General features: G+C 37.9%; 1 protein-coding gene across 1 annotated transcript; it reads right to left on the bottom strand.

Moving 5' to 3' along the window:
* Positions 1–3,883: 3,883 nt before the first annotated feature.
* On the bottom strand, positions 3,884–5,111 carry FANCF (FA complementation group F). Its single transcript, XM_070426638.1, has one exon. It carries the CDS (start codon positions 5,088–5,090, stop codon positions 4,008–4,010), a length of 1,083 nt encoding a protein of 360 aa, XP_070282739.1. The 5' UTR covers positions 5,091–5,111; the 3' UTR covers positions 3,884–4,007.
* Positions 5,112–17,097: the final 11,986 nt, after the last annotated feature.

The following is a 17,097-nucleotide window of genomic DNA, read 5'->3' as shown; positions in this document are numbered from 1 at the left end:
AGGGTCCAGTGCTTCCAGCTATAATTAGAAAATGGAGCCTGCTCTCCATTAGTTTTGGTTACTATAATAATTCCATATGCAACCCATGCCTGCTGACTAGTGAACTAGATTATGTATCTTCTATAAATTGCTCTTGTTAGTCCCTTGTAATTTATTTTATGTTTCCAACAACAGTTTCAAACCAGCAGTGTCAGGAACACATGTTTTTACACTTAATGAAAAAACAGACTAGTGAATGTGTGCCTCCAACTTCATCTTCATTCCTAGCTATTAATGTTTATGTAAAATACTAAATATTTTGAAAATTATCAAAGATTGCAAAAGTGGATTTTCATCTTTTGAGCTCTAAAGGTTGAAAACATACATAGAAAATATACATCCTTTCTGCCAAGAATATTTATTACAAAATTATGAAATCTCATCTCTAAACAAGACTATAAAATAATTTATAATCTGCATTATTTTTGCTATTCTTTATTTTGATAGTTTGTTAGTGTATATTATTTGAAATTTGATATAAACATCCATTGTGGATTTTAATTCAGTTAATATTCTTAAGGTGTGTAATATGTCTTAGATTAGCAAAGAACTTTTACCAATTTTGTCCCTGGGCACATCTACAGTCAGTGACCATTAACAGTATGCTATTTTCTTATTCCATTCTGGCATATTGTCAATGCTCATAAATATATGCATAGCCTCAAACAGAATATCTTACCAAATAAGTATTGATAATGTGTCAGATGCATGGTATTTCAATAGCTATCCTATAGAGATATATACAATTATGGAGGGTAAAATATCCAATATTGAGCTACACGAATATCTATGCATCACATATTGCTTTTCAGATATGGCTTCTTTTAATAAATAAAAAATTTGGTTCATAACATAAAAATACATAAGCTAAATAAATTGGTTTTTAAACATTTTAGAGTATTAAATTATAGTCTGACATAATTAGTAGGTGATCGATGCTTATTAAATAAATGAGTAAAAACTTGCAACACAAATATAAAACTGAACAGTTAGATATAAAATGAGCCTTTGTAGTGATTAACATACAATTTTTTAGAACTTTTAGAATAAAAATATTTTAAACAGTAATGAGTAAAACCAAATTTCAAATAAATCCCTAACATTGAGAGTATCATACATAGACTTCATTCACAGCATGATAATACTATTTGTAGAAAATGTGTACATATAAAATATAAACTGATTATTCACATTTTATATCCCTATGCCTATACGTCTGAATTTCTGCATATACAAATTTTTAAGATTAAATCCTGATCATTTATGAGATAAAACGATAAAATCACAATAGACTTTAAAACACCAAAGCTCTTTTGAACCCAAACCTTTATCCCAATATTAAGAGTAATGAAGCTTCAAGAGACAGTTGTATACACATTAATTACTATCATCATTCAAGCTACTTTCCCTTCGGGCCACCATATTTCTAAGCCAAAAGGGCATTCTTAGCCTACTATGGCAATTAGTATCTGATAAATGATGCTACTGCCATACTTCTAATATAGTGATTGATCATTTCCAATTAATTCCTGAGAGAAATCAATGATTTCTTCCTGAAGCATTTACATTAACTAATTTATGTTAATACGAATACTCTATATCCATAATTTGCTAGGGAAGATGGACCATTCTATTTATAACTGGTTACTATTTTAGAGCTTTGGTATACTGTTTCAGAGCTCAAAATATAAATATAAAAGCTATAAAGATCAAGTAAAATTGGACAGTTTAACCACCACAAGTTATCTTTACATTGGTAAATGCTGATCAAACTCAAATTCTAACAAAGAAGTGTTGGAAAATTTTTCAAATTGTAGCTTAGAAATGTTACCATATATTGGGGACCCTACTTTTGTATGGATTTATACTCTTTGTATCTGCTACTAAAATGACTTGCATTTTTAAAGCTATAACTCTGAAGGAAAACAACAGAGTGTGATATATTTGGATAGAGGCATTATGGTGAGAAATGAAATTAAAGTGAGCAGTGAAGGACTTGGGTGATAACATTCTTGGCTAAGGAATAATGAAAGTAAAGGCTATAAGACAGAAAAATGCTCAGCCTATTCCAAGAACTGAAAGAAGACCTTTATTTTGGAGGCTATAGAAATTGGCTTAGTATGGAATTCCTTATCACTAAAAACAGATGATGAATTATGGGGGTATATTAGTATAGATAGATGTAGTAGTAGACATCTGCTTAAGTTCTCTTCCAATTACTTCAAATTTCTCAGTGAAAATGGGAGTCCACTACTTGAGCTGTTAGGTGGAGACAGATTGTAGAGGTGCAGTAAAGAAAGTATAGAAACCAGCTAACTGCAGTGATCTGGCTGAGATATGATGGATGAATGACCATATAAATTATGAGCCAAACCAGGAAACTTTAGAGAATAAAAGGGGACACTTGTATTAATTATGCCAGGACAACAGGCATAACTCAAATTTGTCCTGAGCAAGCAATAATTTATGGTCATCCTAGCCTACGCTAGGGGGATGAGTAAAAATGGAGATAAGGAAAAATATACTGATGGAAGGAATGTGAGGGTTAGAAAAGAGAGAATATTTGAAGATAATTCCGTTTCTATTTATTGAGAAATACATGGGAATAAGCAGGCTTATAAGTGGGGATATAGATTTCTGTTTTGGATATGTTTGGTTGAGTGGTTTATGAGACATATACAGACAGTCCTCGGGTTATGTCCAGCTCCAACGTACGTTGTTTCATGGTTATGTCGCCATCTCCCATTTATTCATAAAAAGTTCTGTCATTTTGACATATGTACATATGTGCTTTATGTTTTTTATTATTTATTTACCACAAGTAAAGGTCAGGAATTGTTATCTTTCGATTTTTTTTTTAGTTTCACTTCATTACTGCTGTGAATGTGCTCCATGTGAGTGATGTAGGTGCTTATGTAGGTGGGTTCAGACTTACAGCGAAAATCACATCATGTCGCGCCACAGGAACGGATCTCCGACGTAATCCGAGGACCTACTGTATATGGGGATATTGGTCATGAAGCTCTGATGAGAACTCTGGGCTGGAGATATAAATTGTGCACATAGGTAGTATTTAAATGGATGAGAACACATGGGAACCAGACTATTAAATTCTGAGAAATCCCAGGAAAAGTTGATTAGGGGAGAAATTAGCCAGAAAATTAAATTGAGAAAAAGTAGCTAGAAACGTAGGAGGAAACCAGGATACAGTAGTATCACATTGGTTTTGAGAATAGAATTTCAAGCCTAGTTTCAATAAAAGGGAGGGGTCAAAATGTCTAAAGTTGCAGGAAAGTCTAGTAGTTTGATACAAGAAAAATGTTCCTTTGCATTTGGCATCATCGAAATAATTGTGACCTTGACAAGAGTTATTTCATAGTATTGAGGACAGAAATTAGATTGATGTGAGTTACCATATCTGACAACACAAAGAAAAGTCTTCAGTACGGGGGAGTTCAAAAACTGTTTTTTCTTTGAAAACTATGTTTGTTTTATTCTTACCTGAGGATATGTTTTGTTTTTATTGCCTTTTTTTGAGAGGGAGAAACATTGATGTTTCCCATACTGACAGGGATCAAACCTGCAGCCTAAGTATGTGCTCGGATCCGGAATGGAACCTGCAACCAACTGAGCCACAGGCCAGGGCGAAGTACTATCTTTCCAGCATTCTTAGAAATGGACCTTCTAAACTACTGTTAATTGCATAGCTTTCAATAGGATATTTCCAACGTCATCTCCTCTACCCAGAAAATCCATGGTACCACACACCAATCTTTCATATATTATCATTACACCTATTAAAAGTTAGTACCTAAAATGTATTTTGGACGCATGAGAGTATAGATTTGGTGCCAACACTGAAATTTTAATTTTGTAAACCATATATTCAAGTAGTCAACAGAGAATGTTGCCCATATAGAACTGGGCTTGGGCTGAGGCCTAGACCTTGTCTTTTCCCAAATGCAGCATCACGCACCGCTCCCAAGAGCGAACAACAGGTCTGTCCAGATGCTAAGGCCAGGGGCTTCGAAACCTCCATCCTGTGCCTTGCAAGTCTCCAGGGCACGTAGAGCTTCATCTTTCAGGGGCGAGGGGGCCTGACAGAGGCTCTGAAACCTGCTGTACAACTCCTCCCAGGGCCCCTCTGGGGCCTCGGCGCCAACCCACACGCCCTTCTGAAGGTCGTAGTGCAGCCGTCGGCCCCAGTCGGTCAGCAGACCCAGGTAGACCTGGAGGAGCTCCGGGTGGCGACCCACCACCGAAGTTAGAAGCCCGGCCGGGAGGCTGTGGCAGAAAGCAGCCATGGTGTCTGCCTGGCCCAGAAGCCACTGAACCAGCTCGTGACGCCCCTCTCCCGGGGCCTGGGGGCTTTCCAGTTCCAGCTCCTTTTGGGGGGGCCCGGGGGGCGACGACGGCGGCAGCAGCAGCGCGGCCGCTATCACCTCCAGGAAGCTGTTCTGGGGCCCGCGCGCCCACAGGCCGCTGAGCAGCCCGCGGGGGCCCTCCGCTCCGGCCTCGCCCACCTCCTGCAGACGCTGCAGCAGCAGCTCGGCCTGAGTCTCTACCAGTGGGTCCCGCCGAGCGGCCGGGTTCTCTCCCAAACCGCTGGCGCGCAGCAGGTGGACGGCGGCCCGGCGGCGGGCGAGGAGGGCCAGGCGGTCTTGGAGGGTCTCCTCCTCGGCGTCCCGGACGCCGGGGCCGGGGCAGAGCTGCTGCAGCAGGCAGCGAAAGGCGGCATCCCCGAGGGCCCGGTTCCCTAGCAGGCGCTGAGACAGCAGGAGGTCGCAGTGCCCCAAGGCCCGGAAGTTCGTCAGCCCCGAGAAGGCGGCGGGCCCGGGGCCGTCCTCCCGCCTCCACCGGTCCTGCAGCCGCCGCTCCAGGGCCAAGCGGATGCCGGCATGACGGCCAAAGCGCCTGTAGACGTGGCGCAGGTAGCGAGCCCACTGCAGGGCCCTGCGCACGGTCGCGGGGTCCCAGCTGCGGACGTGGGCGGTGCGGGAGACGGCCAGCACCTCTGAGAAGCGCTCCAGCTGCTGCGAGAGCGACTCCATGGCGGCGCGCGAGAGCCTGACTTCCGTTTTCACCCTGGCGGCGGCGACTCCCTGCGAGCTGATTGGCGTGTCTGTGGAAATGATACGCCTCCCTACAATGCTATTGGGCGAAGTCGCTGTCAATCTGACAACTCCACTTTAATCCGGGTACTTAGAAGCGTTTAAACTGGAGAAACTGCGAGGTGGTGTTATTTCGTCCTTTGAACTCTTAGGGGCGGGAGAGTAAGTGCAGGGCATCCTAGCGAGAATTCCAAGAGCCACGTGAGAGATGCTTATTTAATAAAAATGTTATTAAATGAAATTTTTAGATCTATTCACCCTAGTAAAAAGGTACTGACTCCCACTAATTAATTCCAGGCACTATGCAAAAGTCTGGACCGTGACATTGTTCTTTCATTATTAAAACTGAAGCCCCGGTTAATGGAAACGAAAAGTAAAATAAGATATTTTTGAGAGCGAGACCACAGTCACAGAACTTCTATTATAGTCTATTGTTACAATTGTTCTGTTTTATAATTAGTTATTATTGTTAATCTCTTACTGTGTCTAATGTATAAATTACACTTTTTTTTAATAGGTATGTGTGTATAGGAAAAAACAAAAAAAAGTATATAGGAATCATACTGCTTGTGTTTGCAGCATCCACTGGGGGGTCTTGGACTTCCCATTCAGGTAAGGGGGCAGGGACATGAATGTAGTATAGTGTGTGCTATGAATACCGGTACCAACCTCCCACTTCTTGATTATGATTTCTAAATTCCTGGGTTACAATAAATTAGGAGAGAGAATGTAAGAGCAAGTTTCAGGAGATTTTGTTAAAATCTGACATCAATCAAACCATGGGAATTAAGCATCACGAATAACTAAGGATTAGATAAAGGTGCTTTCACAAAGTGCCAACCTCATTGGGTTCTGGTGAAGATTAAATGAGATAATAAATGTAAAATTTCATTCTTGATATCATGGTTTTCTTTTAATATTCATTCTTCCATCACCTCACCCTCTTTGCATAATAACGATGCAATTCTGGATACTGATTCCAGCTCAGCTCAAGGGAGGAAGGCCTGATAATTTTGAGTCAATCATTTTAAACTATCCCTCCTCTTAATTCAATAATTACTTTAGGAACCCAGTCTTAAATCTATCTATGTATAGCATTTTTTCATAACAAAATTTTTCCAGAAGTGTCCAGGTGAATCAGTTCCAATCCATTAGACCTTAGTAAGCAATCAGAGGAAGAGAGACTTTAGGGTTTTTATTTCTCTGTTCTCTGCTAAGGCATCGGTATTCCAGCTTCTTCCTCAAAAATTCCAGGAGGCCTGCCTGAGCTTCTGAGAGCACATACTGCTCCCTGCAGCCCTGGAGTATTCCTGCTGTTGCGAAGTCCTGGAAGCCCTGGCATACCGTGTAGATTCCCTCAGTGCTGGCCCATCCCTATGAATACTGCTCTGTTAAATTTTCTCAATCCCTACTGACTGTGCCTGTTTCCCACCAGGATCTTGCTTGAAACAGTTCTCTCAGTTTTCAACCATTCTTATCCTATATAATAAAGAGCTAATATGCAAATTGACCATCACATCCTCACACAAAAGATGGCCACCCCATGTGGTCAGAAGATGGCCACCACGAGATGGCTGGCAGGGGAGGGCAGTTAAGGGTGACCAGCCCAGCAGGGGAAGGCAGTTGGGGGTGACCAGGCCAGCAGGAGAGAGCAGTTGGGGGTGACCAGGCCAGCAGGGGAGGGCAGTTAAGGGTGACCAGCCCAGCAGGGGAAGGCAGTTGGGGGTGACCAGGCCAGCAGGAGAGGGCAGTTGGAGGTGACCAGGCCAGCAGGAGAAGGCAGTTGGGGGTGACCAGGCCAGCAGGGGAGCAGTTAGGCATTGATCAGGCTGGCAGGGGAGTGGTTAGGGGGCAATCAGGCAGGCAGGAAGGTGAGTGGTTGGGAGCCAGCAGTCCTGGATTGTGAGAGGGATGTCCAAGGGGTCCCAAATTGGAGAGTGTGCAGACTGGGCTGAAGGACACCACCCCCCCTCCCCCCAGTGCATGAATTTCATGCACCGGGCCTCTAGTAATTAATATAAATCTGTGAGTCATAATATTATCAACCATGTATTTTAGGAATGTTGAGAAGTCAAGGGCTGTGATTACCAAATACTATCATTGTCATACACTACTGCCAAATGTTACTGATATGTAAAAAAATATATGACAGAACAAAGTAAATTTTTTCATAAATGTAATTAAATAAAAGGAATCCACATTTATAAAGTAATGGTGCCCAGCAAGTGTGCTCAGTGGTTGAGTGTCATACCATGAACTAAAAGGTCACTGGTTTAATTCCCAGTCAGGGTACATGTCCCAGTTGTTGGTTCAATCCCCAGTAGGGAGCGTGCAGGAGGCAGCCAATCAACAATGTTTCTTTCTCATTGATGGATCTCTCTATCCCTCTCCCTTTCTCTCTCTCTAAAAATCAATAACATATTTAATAATAATAATAATAATAGTGATATTAAGTGGTCATTTTGTGTTTTCTTAACTTGGAAAAATAAAAAAGTTTGAAAGTATTTTAAACACCTAGATTAGAATATGTATTTGTGTAGAAATACAAAGGGATGATAAGTCAGTGAAATTCATAATTCTGAAAATCTCCTGTTTAGTGTGGGAAATGGTAGAAGTGTTTGTAGATGGACCCAGCTTGTGAAGACTTTGGAATACTGTGCTAAGAAATAGGGTCTGTGTTGAATTGGCATTCAGATGCTATTGATAATTTTGGAGCACAAGAATGACATGATCATATCTGTTATAAAACAATGTAAAAACTGTTTGTAGCCAGCTGAGATGGAGGTCCACTAGAAAAATATTGCAATAGTCCAGGTGCACAAAATGACAGTTTTACTAAGAAAGTGGCAGTGGAAATAAGGGGGTGGGGGGAGGGAGTCGTGCTAAGATTTGAAAATTCCTTCTGAAGAAGAATCTATAGACCTTAATGGAGAGGAGACACAAAATAATTCTGCAAATTGTAATTTAACTAATTGGGAAAAGTCTCTTTTCTTTTGGAATGGAACAAGAGATTGATATTGATTTTGACTAATGCCGGTAATTGGAAAAGAGAATAAAAAACTCATAGCAAAGCATGACTCAGTGGAAATTCTTATAAACTAGTTTTCTTTGTTGTTGTTTTTTTTTATCCTCACACTCTTTAGGATCCCCTGGATTAGCATATTATATAATAGAACACATAATTAGTTAATACTATGGTAACTCCAGAAGACATAATGATTGCATGAGAGTTGAGTTATTAAAAATGCGATTGAATTATGTAAAATGAATAATTTAAACAGGAATTCCTCCCCTTCCTTAAATAATATCCAATTCAACTTCCAGAACCTGAGTATTTAATTTGATATCTCTTAGATTGCTAATATTCAGAAAACACTTAAATACTTGAATTGGTCCCACTGGGAGAAGTTCCACTGAGTTTTTTCATTTATATATTTTTCCACTGCATGGATACCTGTTTTGAAAAAAGTAATCTCTACATAAGAAACAATGATGACAGCTATACTGACATAAATTGAATAAATAATATATACTTTTGGGACTATATGTCAATGCACAGATTATACACCCTCCTCCGTGTATATGTGTATATTTGCATAGAAGTAAATGGGATGATATTCCTAAGAAGGTACTTGAACTAAATAATTGAACTACATTTATGTTTAAAATTTCATTTTTCTTTTGCAATTTTTTTCCTAATGTCCAAACCAGAAAGAAAAAAAAAATCAGGATCTCTCTTTTCTTTCAAATTAGAAGTTTGATTTCACGGAGGAGAGCTCTGAGCTCTGTAATAATGTCTGGATGCCTTTATTTTTATCCCACAGTTATCAGTATATTGCTATACAAGTACCTGCCAGCAAAGGCTTTTTTTCTGGTTCAATAACGTTTTAAATGTCTGTTGTTCCCATTTTCAAGTCTCCAAAACTTTTATGTGAATTCTTTCAGCACATTTTTTTCATTATGTCCCGACTTTCTTTTTTTTCTGGATGGCTAAAGTTTCCAGACATATAACCAGAAATGTCCTCAGAGAATTAATATATAAAAAACTAAAGCTAAGGACATGGAAAGCAAAGAAAAATATCATGTAAAATACATATATATACACGTAAATTCATTTTAAGTTTTCCTTTAAAAGGTAATACATGAACCTAATTTTCTTTATTAATATTCTCTTACTGAGTAGCAAATATTGTGGAAAGGTACCAAGAAATTTGTTTTTTTAATAACTCCCAGATCTAATCTTAGTTCTTAGATTGGGCTAGTCTGTTAATATCATTAATGTCAAGGACTGTTATTTCCAAAGATTTCTAGCATTTCAAAATAAACTGGCTGAAATAAGCCAAATAAGTGATTAAAACAAAATTCACAATATCACAGAGATTTTATTTTAATGTAAAAAATATTTTTTGTAATGTTTTTTATCAGTTACACATTTTAAGTATAAAGAAAGGCTTTAAGGGAATATGCCATCAAATTTGAGGGGCGCACTTCGTTTAAGGGGAGAGAGGTGTTTGAAGCAAAAGTGCCAGGATCTAACATTTCTTTTCCCTTTATTGTTTTGAGTGGATGAATGACTTATAATTTTCTAAGAGTTTGCATAACTTTGCTTAAACAGATCTAAATGGGTAAAAGCCCCTGTTTCTTGTTATTTTAGAATAGGGCATGTCTCCATTTCCCTTAGTTTATATAATTTTAGTACGCATCTGCTTTATTAATGCTCTACAGAGAGGAGAAGATATATACATCGAGCAACATCTCTTGCTCTGTTACCAGGATGTTGGTAGTACCTGGATCCATTTGAAGACTTTTCAGTATTCCATGGCCCATTCAGCATGTTAGAAAATGCCAAGAGTTCAGAACAAGACAAAATTACTGAGGGAGCTGTAGTGATAAAAATAAAGGCAAGAATGAAAAAGAATTATGTAGCCGATTAAATTTGACTGTATAGCGGGGAAAATATTGAGAACATTTTCAGAGAAATATTTTCCTAAATAATAATGTTATTGAAATATGACAAAATTAAGGATTGCCATCAGCAACATAATTTTAAGCAAATAATTGCAAATTTCGTAGAAATATTTTTGTTTGTGAAAATTATAATTTTTAAAGTGTAATATTATTAACTTTTTCTTGTTCAAATGAAGTTTCTGTCCTGGGTATTCTTGGTTATAAAAAATATTCATTTGATTTGATTCATTTAGTGGGGAAAAAACAATTTGATGTTCTTATCATTTGCCCAACCATGAGACTATCACTTAATAACTACAATTCTGTGTAACAAGAAATTATTAAAGTGAACACGGTGTTCTTCTCTAGCTCTTCAATGGAATTATGTGAACTAGTTTGTTTATAGGTTTTAGTAAAAAGAAAAAAAAATGCTTAATTTTAACAGGAAGACTGAATATCTCTACAGTGTGGCTTAGATCAATTTACCTTTTATTGCCTGTACCAGCTGCAAAATTTTCCCTTATTCTTCCTTACTTTTGAGAGCCTAGGGGATATTAAATGTAGCTCTCATATCCTAGCAGTCCAAGTATTTTCAACTTTAAATCTATCTATGTGTTTTACATTTTGTAGTCTCATTACGCATATGGTTGAGAAACATAAACTATGAATATTTATCTGATGTCCAGGTGGTAGGAAATTGAAAGGACTTCCAGCATAGCATTAAAAGGAAGAGCAACTGAAACCACCAGAAGAAAAATCTATTTTGAGAAAGATGTGTGTTTTAGAAACAGAGTCATAAGACATTTGACTATGTTAAATTATTTGTGTGTATAGGTAGTATTTGCACATTGCCAGGTTTGCTTTCTAATTCTAAAATGTCTTTTCTTCCTTCCTTTCTACCTCCCCACTTCCCTATTTCCTTCCCTTCCCTTCCCTTCCCTTCCCTTCCCTTCCCTTCCTTCCTTCCTTCCTTCCTTTCTTCCTTCCTTCCAGCTTTGAAGAATACAAAGCACTCAGAAAAAGGGAGCTAATATTATTTGTGTAGCGTAGTAGCTCAAAAGTAGTCAGAAATATATACAGGCTTTATTTTATGATGTTTCCTTTAAAAAAATGCACCTTACCTTTAATTTGACTAGTCTTATTTTTATCCCAGAAAAAAAGATCTGTTGTTTCCTTTCTCAATTATTTTGTGCCTCATGTTTTTTAGGCTTGGAACCATTTTCTTCATTTACACTTCACATGAAACACTTCCTTCTATGCTACACATCAAATCCTACCTCTTTTATGAGTCTTTTTGGATAACACCAGCAGAAAGTAATCTGTTTCACTTTCAGACTTCCTATAACACCTGTGGTTGCATTGTTAATTTGTCACTTACTATTTACTGCCTTTTATGACAAGTTAGGTCCTTTTTATGACCCAAATGTCTAATGACATGAGCCTACTGAATTCATCACCACACCAGGCATATTGCTACCAGGAGAATTCAATACACCAGGTTCACTGTGCAGGGTTCCTTCTCCACAAAAAGGGCAGGAACACACAGCCCAATTACATTTTCAATTGGATATGTTTATCTTAGGTCCACCCCAATAGAAATACTGCGTCTTAATGGTATTTTTAATGTCGACAATGCTTCCTGCAGTACCTTACGGGATGTAGGAATACAAGGTGATGGAGGGGAAAGAATATGTCCTTTCTTAGGTGGTGAGACTTCTTTTCATTAGACTTTGAGCTCCTAAAGGAGAGGGTCTAAGTCTTTGTATCCTTGATTCCTAGCATAATCATTGATACCAGATTGGTGTTCACCAAATGTTGAGCTCAACAAAATTTTGGAATCAATCAATACCAGTGTTTGTTATAAGTTGTTATGAGGACTGAAGAAAATCATGTTTGCAAGGCACTTAGCACAGTTACTAGCACATCATCTATATACAATTGACATTAGAGGGTTCTTTTCCCCCTATCATTGAAGGGTGTGTGTGTGAGAACTGGTAGCTAGAGTAATGAAAAGATATTCTAGCTTTGAGGACTGGAAAGATGAAAAAAATGAGGTGGGCAAGATGCATTTGGAAAGTATTTATCTCTTCTACTAATACTTTTTGAACCCATATTATGTGCCATATTATGTTCTAGGGATATAGGAATGAATAAAGTAGGGTCTATAACAGCAAGAACCAGTCTAAGAGAAAAGAAAACTCCAAATAGTCCATAGTCAGAGGATTGCGATACTGGGTATGGCCATTTTAAACATGGCCTTAGAAATGTTTGACACTTCTCCCATCGAAAACACGGATTTGTGACCGATTTGACCAATAATACACAGTGAAGGGATGCTGTGTGACTCCTGAGGCTAGATCCTAACACAGCAGGCAGCTTCCACCCAGTTCTTTTGGACAGCTTGCTGTCAGAACATTCCTCTAGCAACACTTTCTCTAGGAATCTGGCCACCAAGCTGTGAGAAGGCCATTTCACCTGGGGAAGCCTTCAGTCATCCAAGCTCAGGCACCAAATATATGAGTGTCAAAGCCTGCAGATTATTACAACCCCTAACTGTTACCGTTTCTCCACTTGAGACGCCAGGCATTGTGGGACAGAGGGCAACCATTTCTCCAGAGCCCTGTCTGATATTTCTCAGACTTCCTTAGCAAAAGTATGTGGTAGTTGTTTTACATCACTGAATCTGGGGTGATTTGTTGCATTGCAGTAGTAACTGGAGCTTAAGGTGATACCTTGGTAAAGATGCTTAATTCAAAACCAAATGTGAGGTCATTATTACTTAACTAGAGGCCCCATGCACGAAATTCGTGCAAAAGTAAGCCTTCCTTCCCCCGGCTGCTGGCACCAGCTTCCCTCTGGCACCCGGGCTTCCCTCACAGCCCTGGCTTCATCCTGAAGGTCATTCAGAAGGACGTCCAGTCTAATTAGCATATTATGCTTTTATTATTACAGATGGTCTAATATTTTTAAACCCCTCTTGTTGAAGTTACTTAATTAATTTTCTTTTAAAGAAAGTATAAAATAACTTGTAAAAACTTGTAGGTCCAAGTAATGAGAAATAATTAATAAATAATAGAAAAGTTACTTATTTTTTTCTGATAAAGGTGATATTTCCTTCCAACATGAAGAGTCTCCTTGAACCTTTATTATGATACTAAAATATAGATCATAAAGAGTTATGGTTATCATAGAGCAGTATAACTATCCCTCATGGTTAGAAAATGAAAATTATCATCATAGGAAATAATAAGTAATTATGTAATGCTTACACCTAAATTAATTGAATTGAATCTTGAGTTATACTATTGAGTCCAAACTTTTCAATATGGTATTTAAGGCCATCCAAAATCCCCACTACTATCCTCTATCATCTGAACCGCACATCTCCAGACGGCCTCTCATTCCCTGACGACTGAGCATTTTCATACCATCAGGCCTGCATTCAACCCCCAAACCTTATCTTGTAAGGGTCACCCTACCATGCCGCCTACCCTGATTCCCAGCGGCATACTGTTCTTGAATCTCTTTGCTCTTCTGTAGACTGTGGTTTGTATTTATATTTACCACTTATTTCATTCTTTGTTAAGCTAATTCTGTTTCCTTCACCAATGAAAGATTATTCAAGGGAAATGGTGTATCTAATGCAACTTTGTATTTCCATATTACCCACTTTAGGTGCTAAATAAAGACTTTCTAACTGTCAAAAAAAAAAAGCTAAAAAACAAAAACAAAAAACACAAATGGAAACATTCTGAGGTAAGTTTGTGATATGGCAAGACGCATTCTAAAAAAATTACCAGAGTCTCCATCTGCTCTTTAATTCCAAAATTGAAAAGAAGGAACAAAAATAAAAATGACTGCATTTTGCTGAAATCATAAACTCCAAATTGTAGAAATCGCCATTTTGGTTTGGACAAAAATGAACATTTCTGTTCTTGAAGACGTCTATATAATTCCCATACACAATTTGGTTCCAATTCTAAACTCTGCATTAATGAAAAAAATTAATGTATGACCTGGCAGGCCTACTACGTGCCTCCTCTGCTTGCTCAGCAAAGAAATTAAACCAAACCATAAGATGTAAATCATACACTTTCTTGGTACAGAGCCTAGCTTTATTTCCTTACCTTCTATATGTCTAGCACAAATGTTTAAGGATATATATTAAAATTTAATTAGAAAAATTAGTGCAGTATTTAAGGCCAAGTATATGAGATTTTATAAGTTATTTAATAATTCTGAGAAAGAATGTTAAGTAAACATTTTGTGTATAGTATATTTTTGTACTTTCTGTGCCTCTTGGATCTTACTTCCCATTATTTCATAAAAATATTCTCATTAACCAAACAATAAAAATATCTCTATGTGATGTTATATTGCCAGGATAAAACTGCAGACCAAACTTATTTATGAACAAGAAACTAAAAATGTTTTAAAACAAACTTGAAACTTTTTATTTCAATCATATTATGACTTCTACAAGCTGTAAAACAATAGCATACACTAATATTTGATGTGTCTTCTGGTTCTTCTCTTACATTTTTGGGTCTTGAACTTGGCTACATTTTCTGCAACTTGAAGCTTTTTGTAGTCTCTTTATGAGTTACAGCAACATATGCCATTAATGAAGGGAGTTGGGTAACCTCTTCGCTAATCTTAATACAGCACATGACAGACACCAACACCAATTAGGGAGATCTGCCTCAGGCATAGAACATTGAAAATAGATATCTGTTGAAGCAAGGAGGATGAATGTAAGAAAAAGAAAAAATGGAACAGAGCTGTGTAAAGGAGAAATTGAATGAATGTTAAGATAATGTTTACATGTTGGGTGGGGAGAAAGAAGAATAAGGTATAATCAAGATAAACAATAAAGAATTATAGGAATTGATAAACACTCAAAAAGTATATAGAAGTTAACCTTATGCTTTGAAAAATCCATAACCCTATAATAAAGCAATACTAACGATTGAAAATCATCATAAGGTATAAATGTATGAGCTATAGAAAATTTCTGATGGTGAAAATAGTCAAAGGCAGTTCAAGTATGCTTATTACTCTCCCACTGGAGGTGTCTGTCATGATTGTGTGTGTGTGTGTGTGTGTGTGTGTGTGTGTGTGTGTGTTATTTACAGCACATATAATTTTATACTGTATGCTGGACATTTTCATTATGACTATTAAAGTTTTAATATTGTTTTACTCATCTTTTCTTTAGTGTTAACTTTTACAGAGGGTTTTGAGATAACTTACAGAAATTCATGAGCACAGGGAAGTTTGCATATGATATTTCTATAGAGGATAGTGGGATGGCAGGAACATTTTAAGAGAGGAGGAAAGTGAAGCTGGACGAATCTGGTAATCCTGTAAGAGGAGAATAATTCTAGAAGCATGACTAGGTGAAGAAGGGGAAGTAGGATAAAAATAGAGTTCTCAACCCTTTGTCCTTGTTCTATAAAGTGTAAGGATTCTTGCCCAGCTGGTGTGGCTCAGTGGTTGAGCATCTACCTATGAACCAGGAGGTCATGGTTCGATTCCCGGGTAGGGCACATGCCTGGATTGCAGGCTTGATCCTCACTAGCTGGCTTGCAAGAGGCAGCCAATCAATGTTCTCTCTTATCATTGATGTTTCCATGTCTCTCTTATTCTCCTTTCCTATCTGAAATCAATTATATATATATTTTAAATTAAGGATCTTTTTCATGGCAGGACACATCAAAACATGCTGACACTTGGACAGATGGAAATTAAGACTCCGTTATAGACCCAAATGAGAAAAGGCCGCCAAGGAGAGCCACACAAAAGGTTGTACCCTGGGACAGGGTGAGGGCAAGCTAAACTTCTGTATGGCAGGCTAAGAGACTTTAGTTTTCCAAAGCTCCCTGGGAAGTGACTAATTTTGTGGACCCCGAGGGCATTGGGGCTCTGCCTAGTTGTCTGATACCTGGCCTCAAAGAAATTAGGGTGAATGTGGGTGCATAAGTAGCTCAGAGTGTGAGAGCCCAGTAAGGGAAGTGGTTAGAATATGGACTTAGTTGGCTGCATAAGAGGGGGAACTGAAAAGACTCTACCCAGGGTCTCAAAACTGGGTCAAGACAGTATAAAAACAAAGAAACAAATAATAAAACCCCACTATGTTGTACTTTCCTGGACCAGAAGGGGAAAAAAGTGATATATACATAATATATAGAATACATATATATTATAATAAAGAGCTAATATGCTAATTAGACTAAACATCCAAATGACCAAACGACCTTCCGGACATCCTTCTGGATGACCTTCTGGATGAAGCAGGGGCTGCATGGGGCTGCGAGGGTGGAGCCCCTTGCATGAATTTCATGCATCAGGCCTCTAGTATATTATAAATACATGTAATATATATATATATATATATATATATATATATATATATATAGTGATATATACATAATATATAGAATACATATATATTATAAATACATGTAATATCTATCGATCTATCTATCTATCTATCTATCTGTAGAAAAAAAGAGCCTATTAAACTCTAAAAATAAAGAAGGCAAAGAGGAAAAGAAAAAATAATAGGGAGGAGAAAACAGTAGATTATCTCCTGAACAGGAGATTCTTTCTGAAGTTCTTTTCTTTTCTCAATCTGCAAGGTCAGGACCACTCTATTTCCTCACACTCTTTTTCCCCAGGGTTCTGTTGTCAGCGTTGTCAGCCCAATTATGTGCGCATCATATCTTGGCCCATAATTAAATTTGCTACTAATGTATTTTATTAGGGTTTAAATTCACTTCACAATTTAGTAATGAACTAAGTCACTCCCAGAGTTACACAACAACTGGTAGCTAAGCAATGAGAAATGATAATCAGCATCCTTACTCTTATTCAGCAACTCCCCAATATTTGAGGTGAGAGACTTTAAACAATCTGGGTATTTTTGTGAGAAGAGGAGGAATGAAGACAACTGAATACTTGTATATACACGTAAGATTTGCTTTTAAAAGACTCAATT

Source organism: Myotis yumanensis, unplaced genomic scaffold (assembly GCF_028538775.1).
Source record: "Myotis yumanensis isolate MYYU_CA2020_CCGP unplaced genomic scaffold, mMyoYum1.0.hap1 SCAF_10, whole genome shotgun sequence".
Classification (NCBI taxonomy): Eukaryota; Metazoa; Chordata; class Mammalia; order Chiroptera; family Vespertilionidae; genus Myotis; species Myotis yumanensis.
The sequence above is the reverse complement of the archived record's forward strand: the minus strand, read 5'-3'. Positions and strand labels throughout refer to the sequence as shown.

Excerpts from the sequence above, each read along its gene's own strand:
- FANCF (XM_070426638.1), bottom strand. The coding sequence starts at position 5,090 with ATGGAGTCGCTCTCGCAGCAGCTGGAGCGCTTCTCAGAGGTGCTGGCC.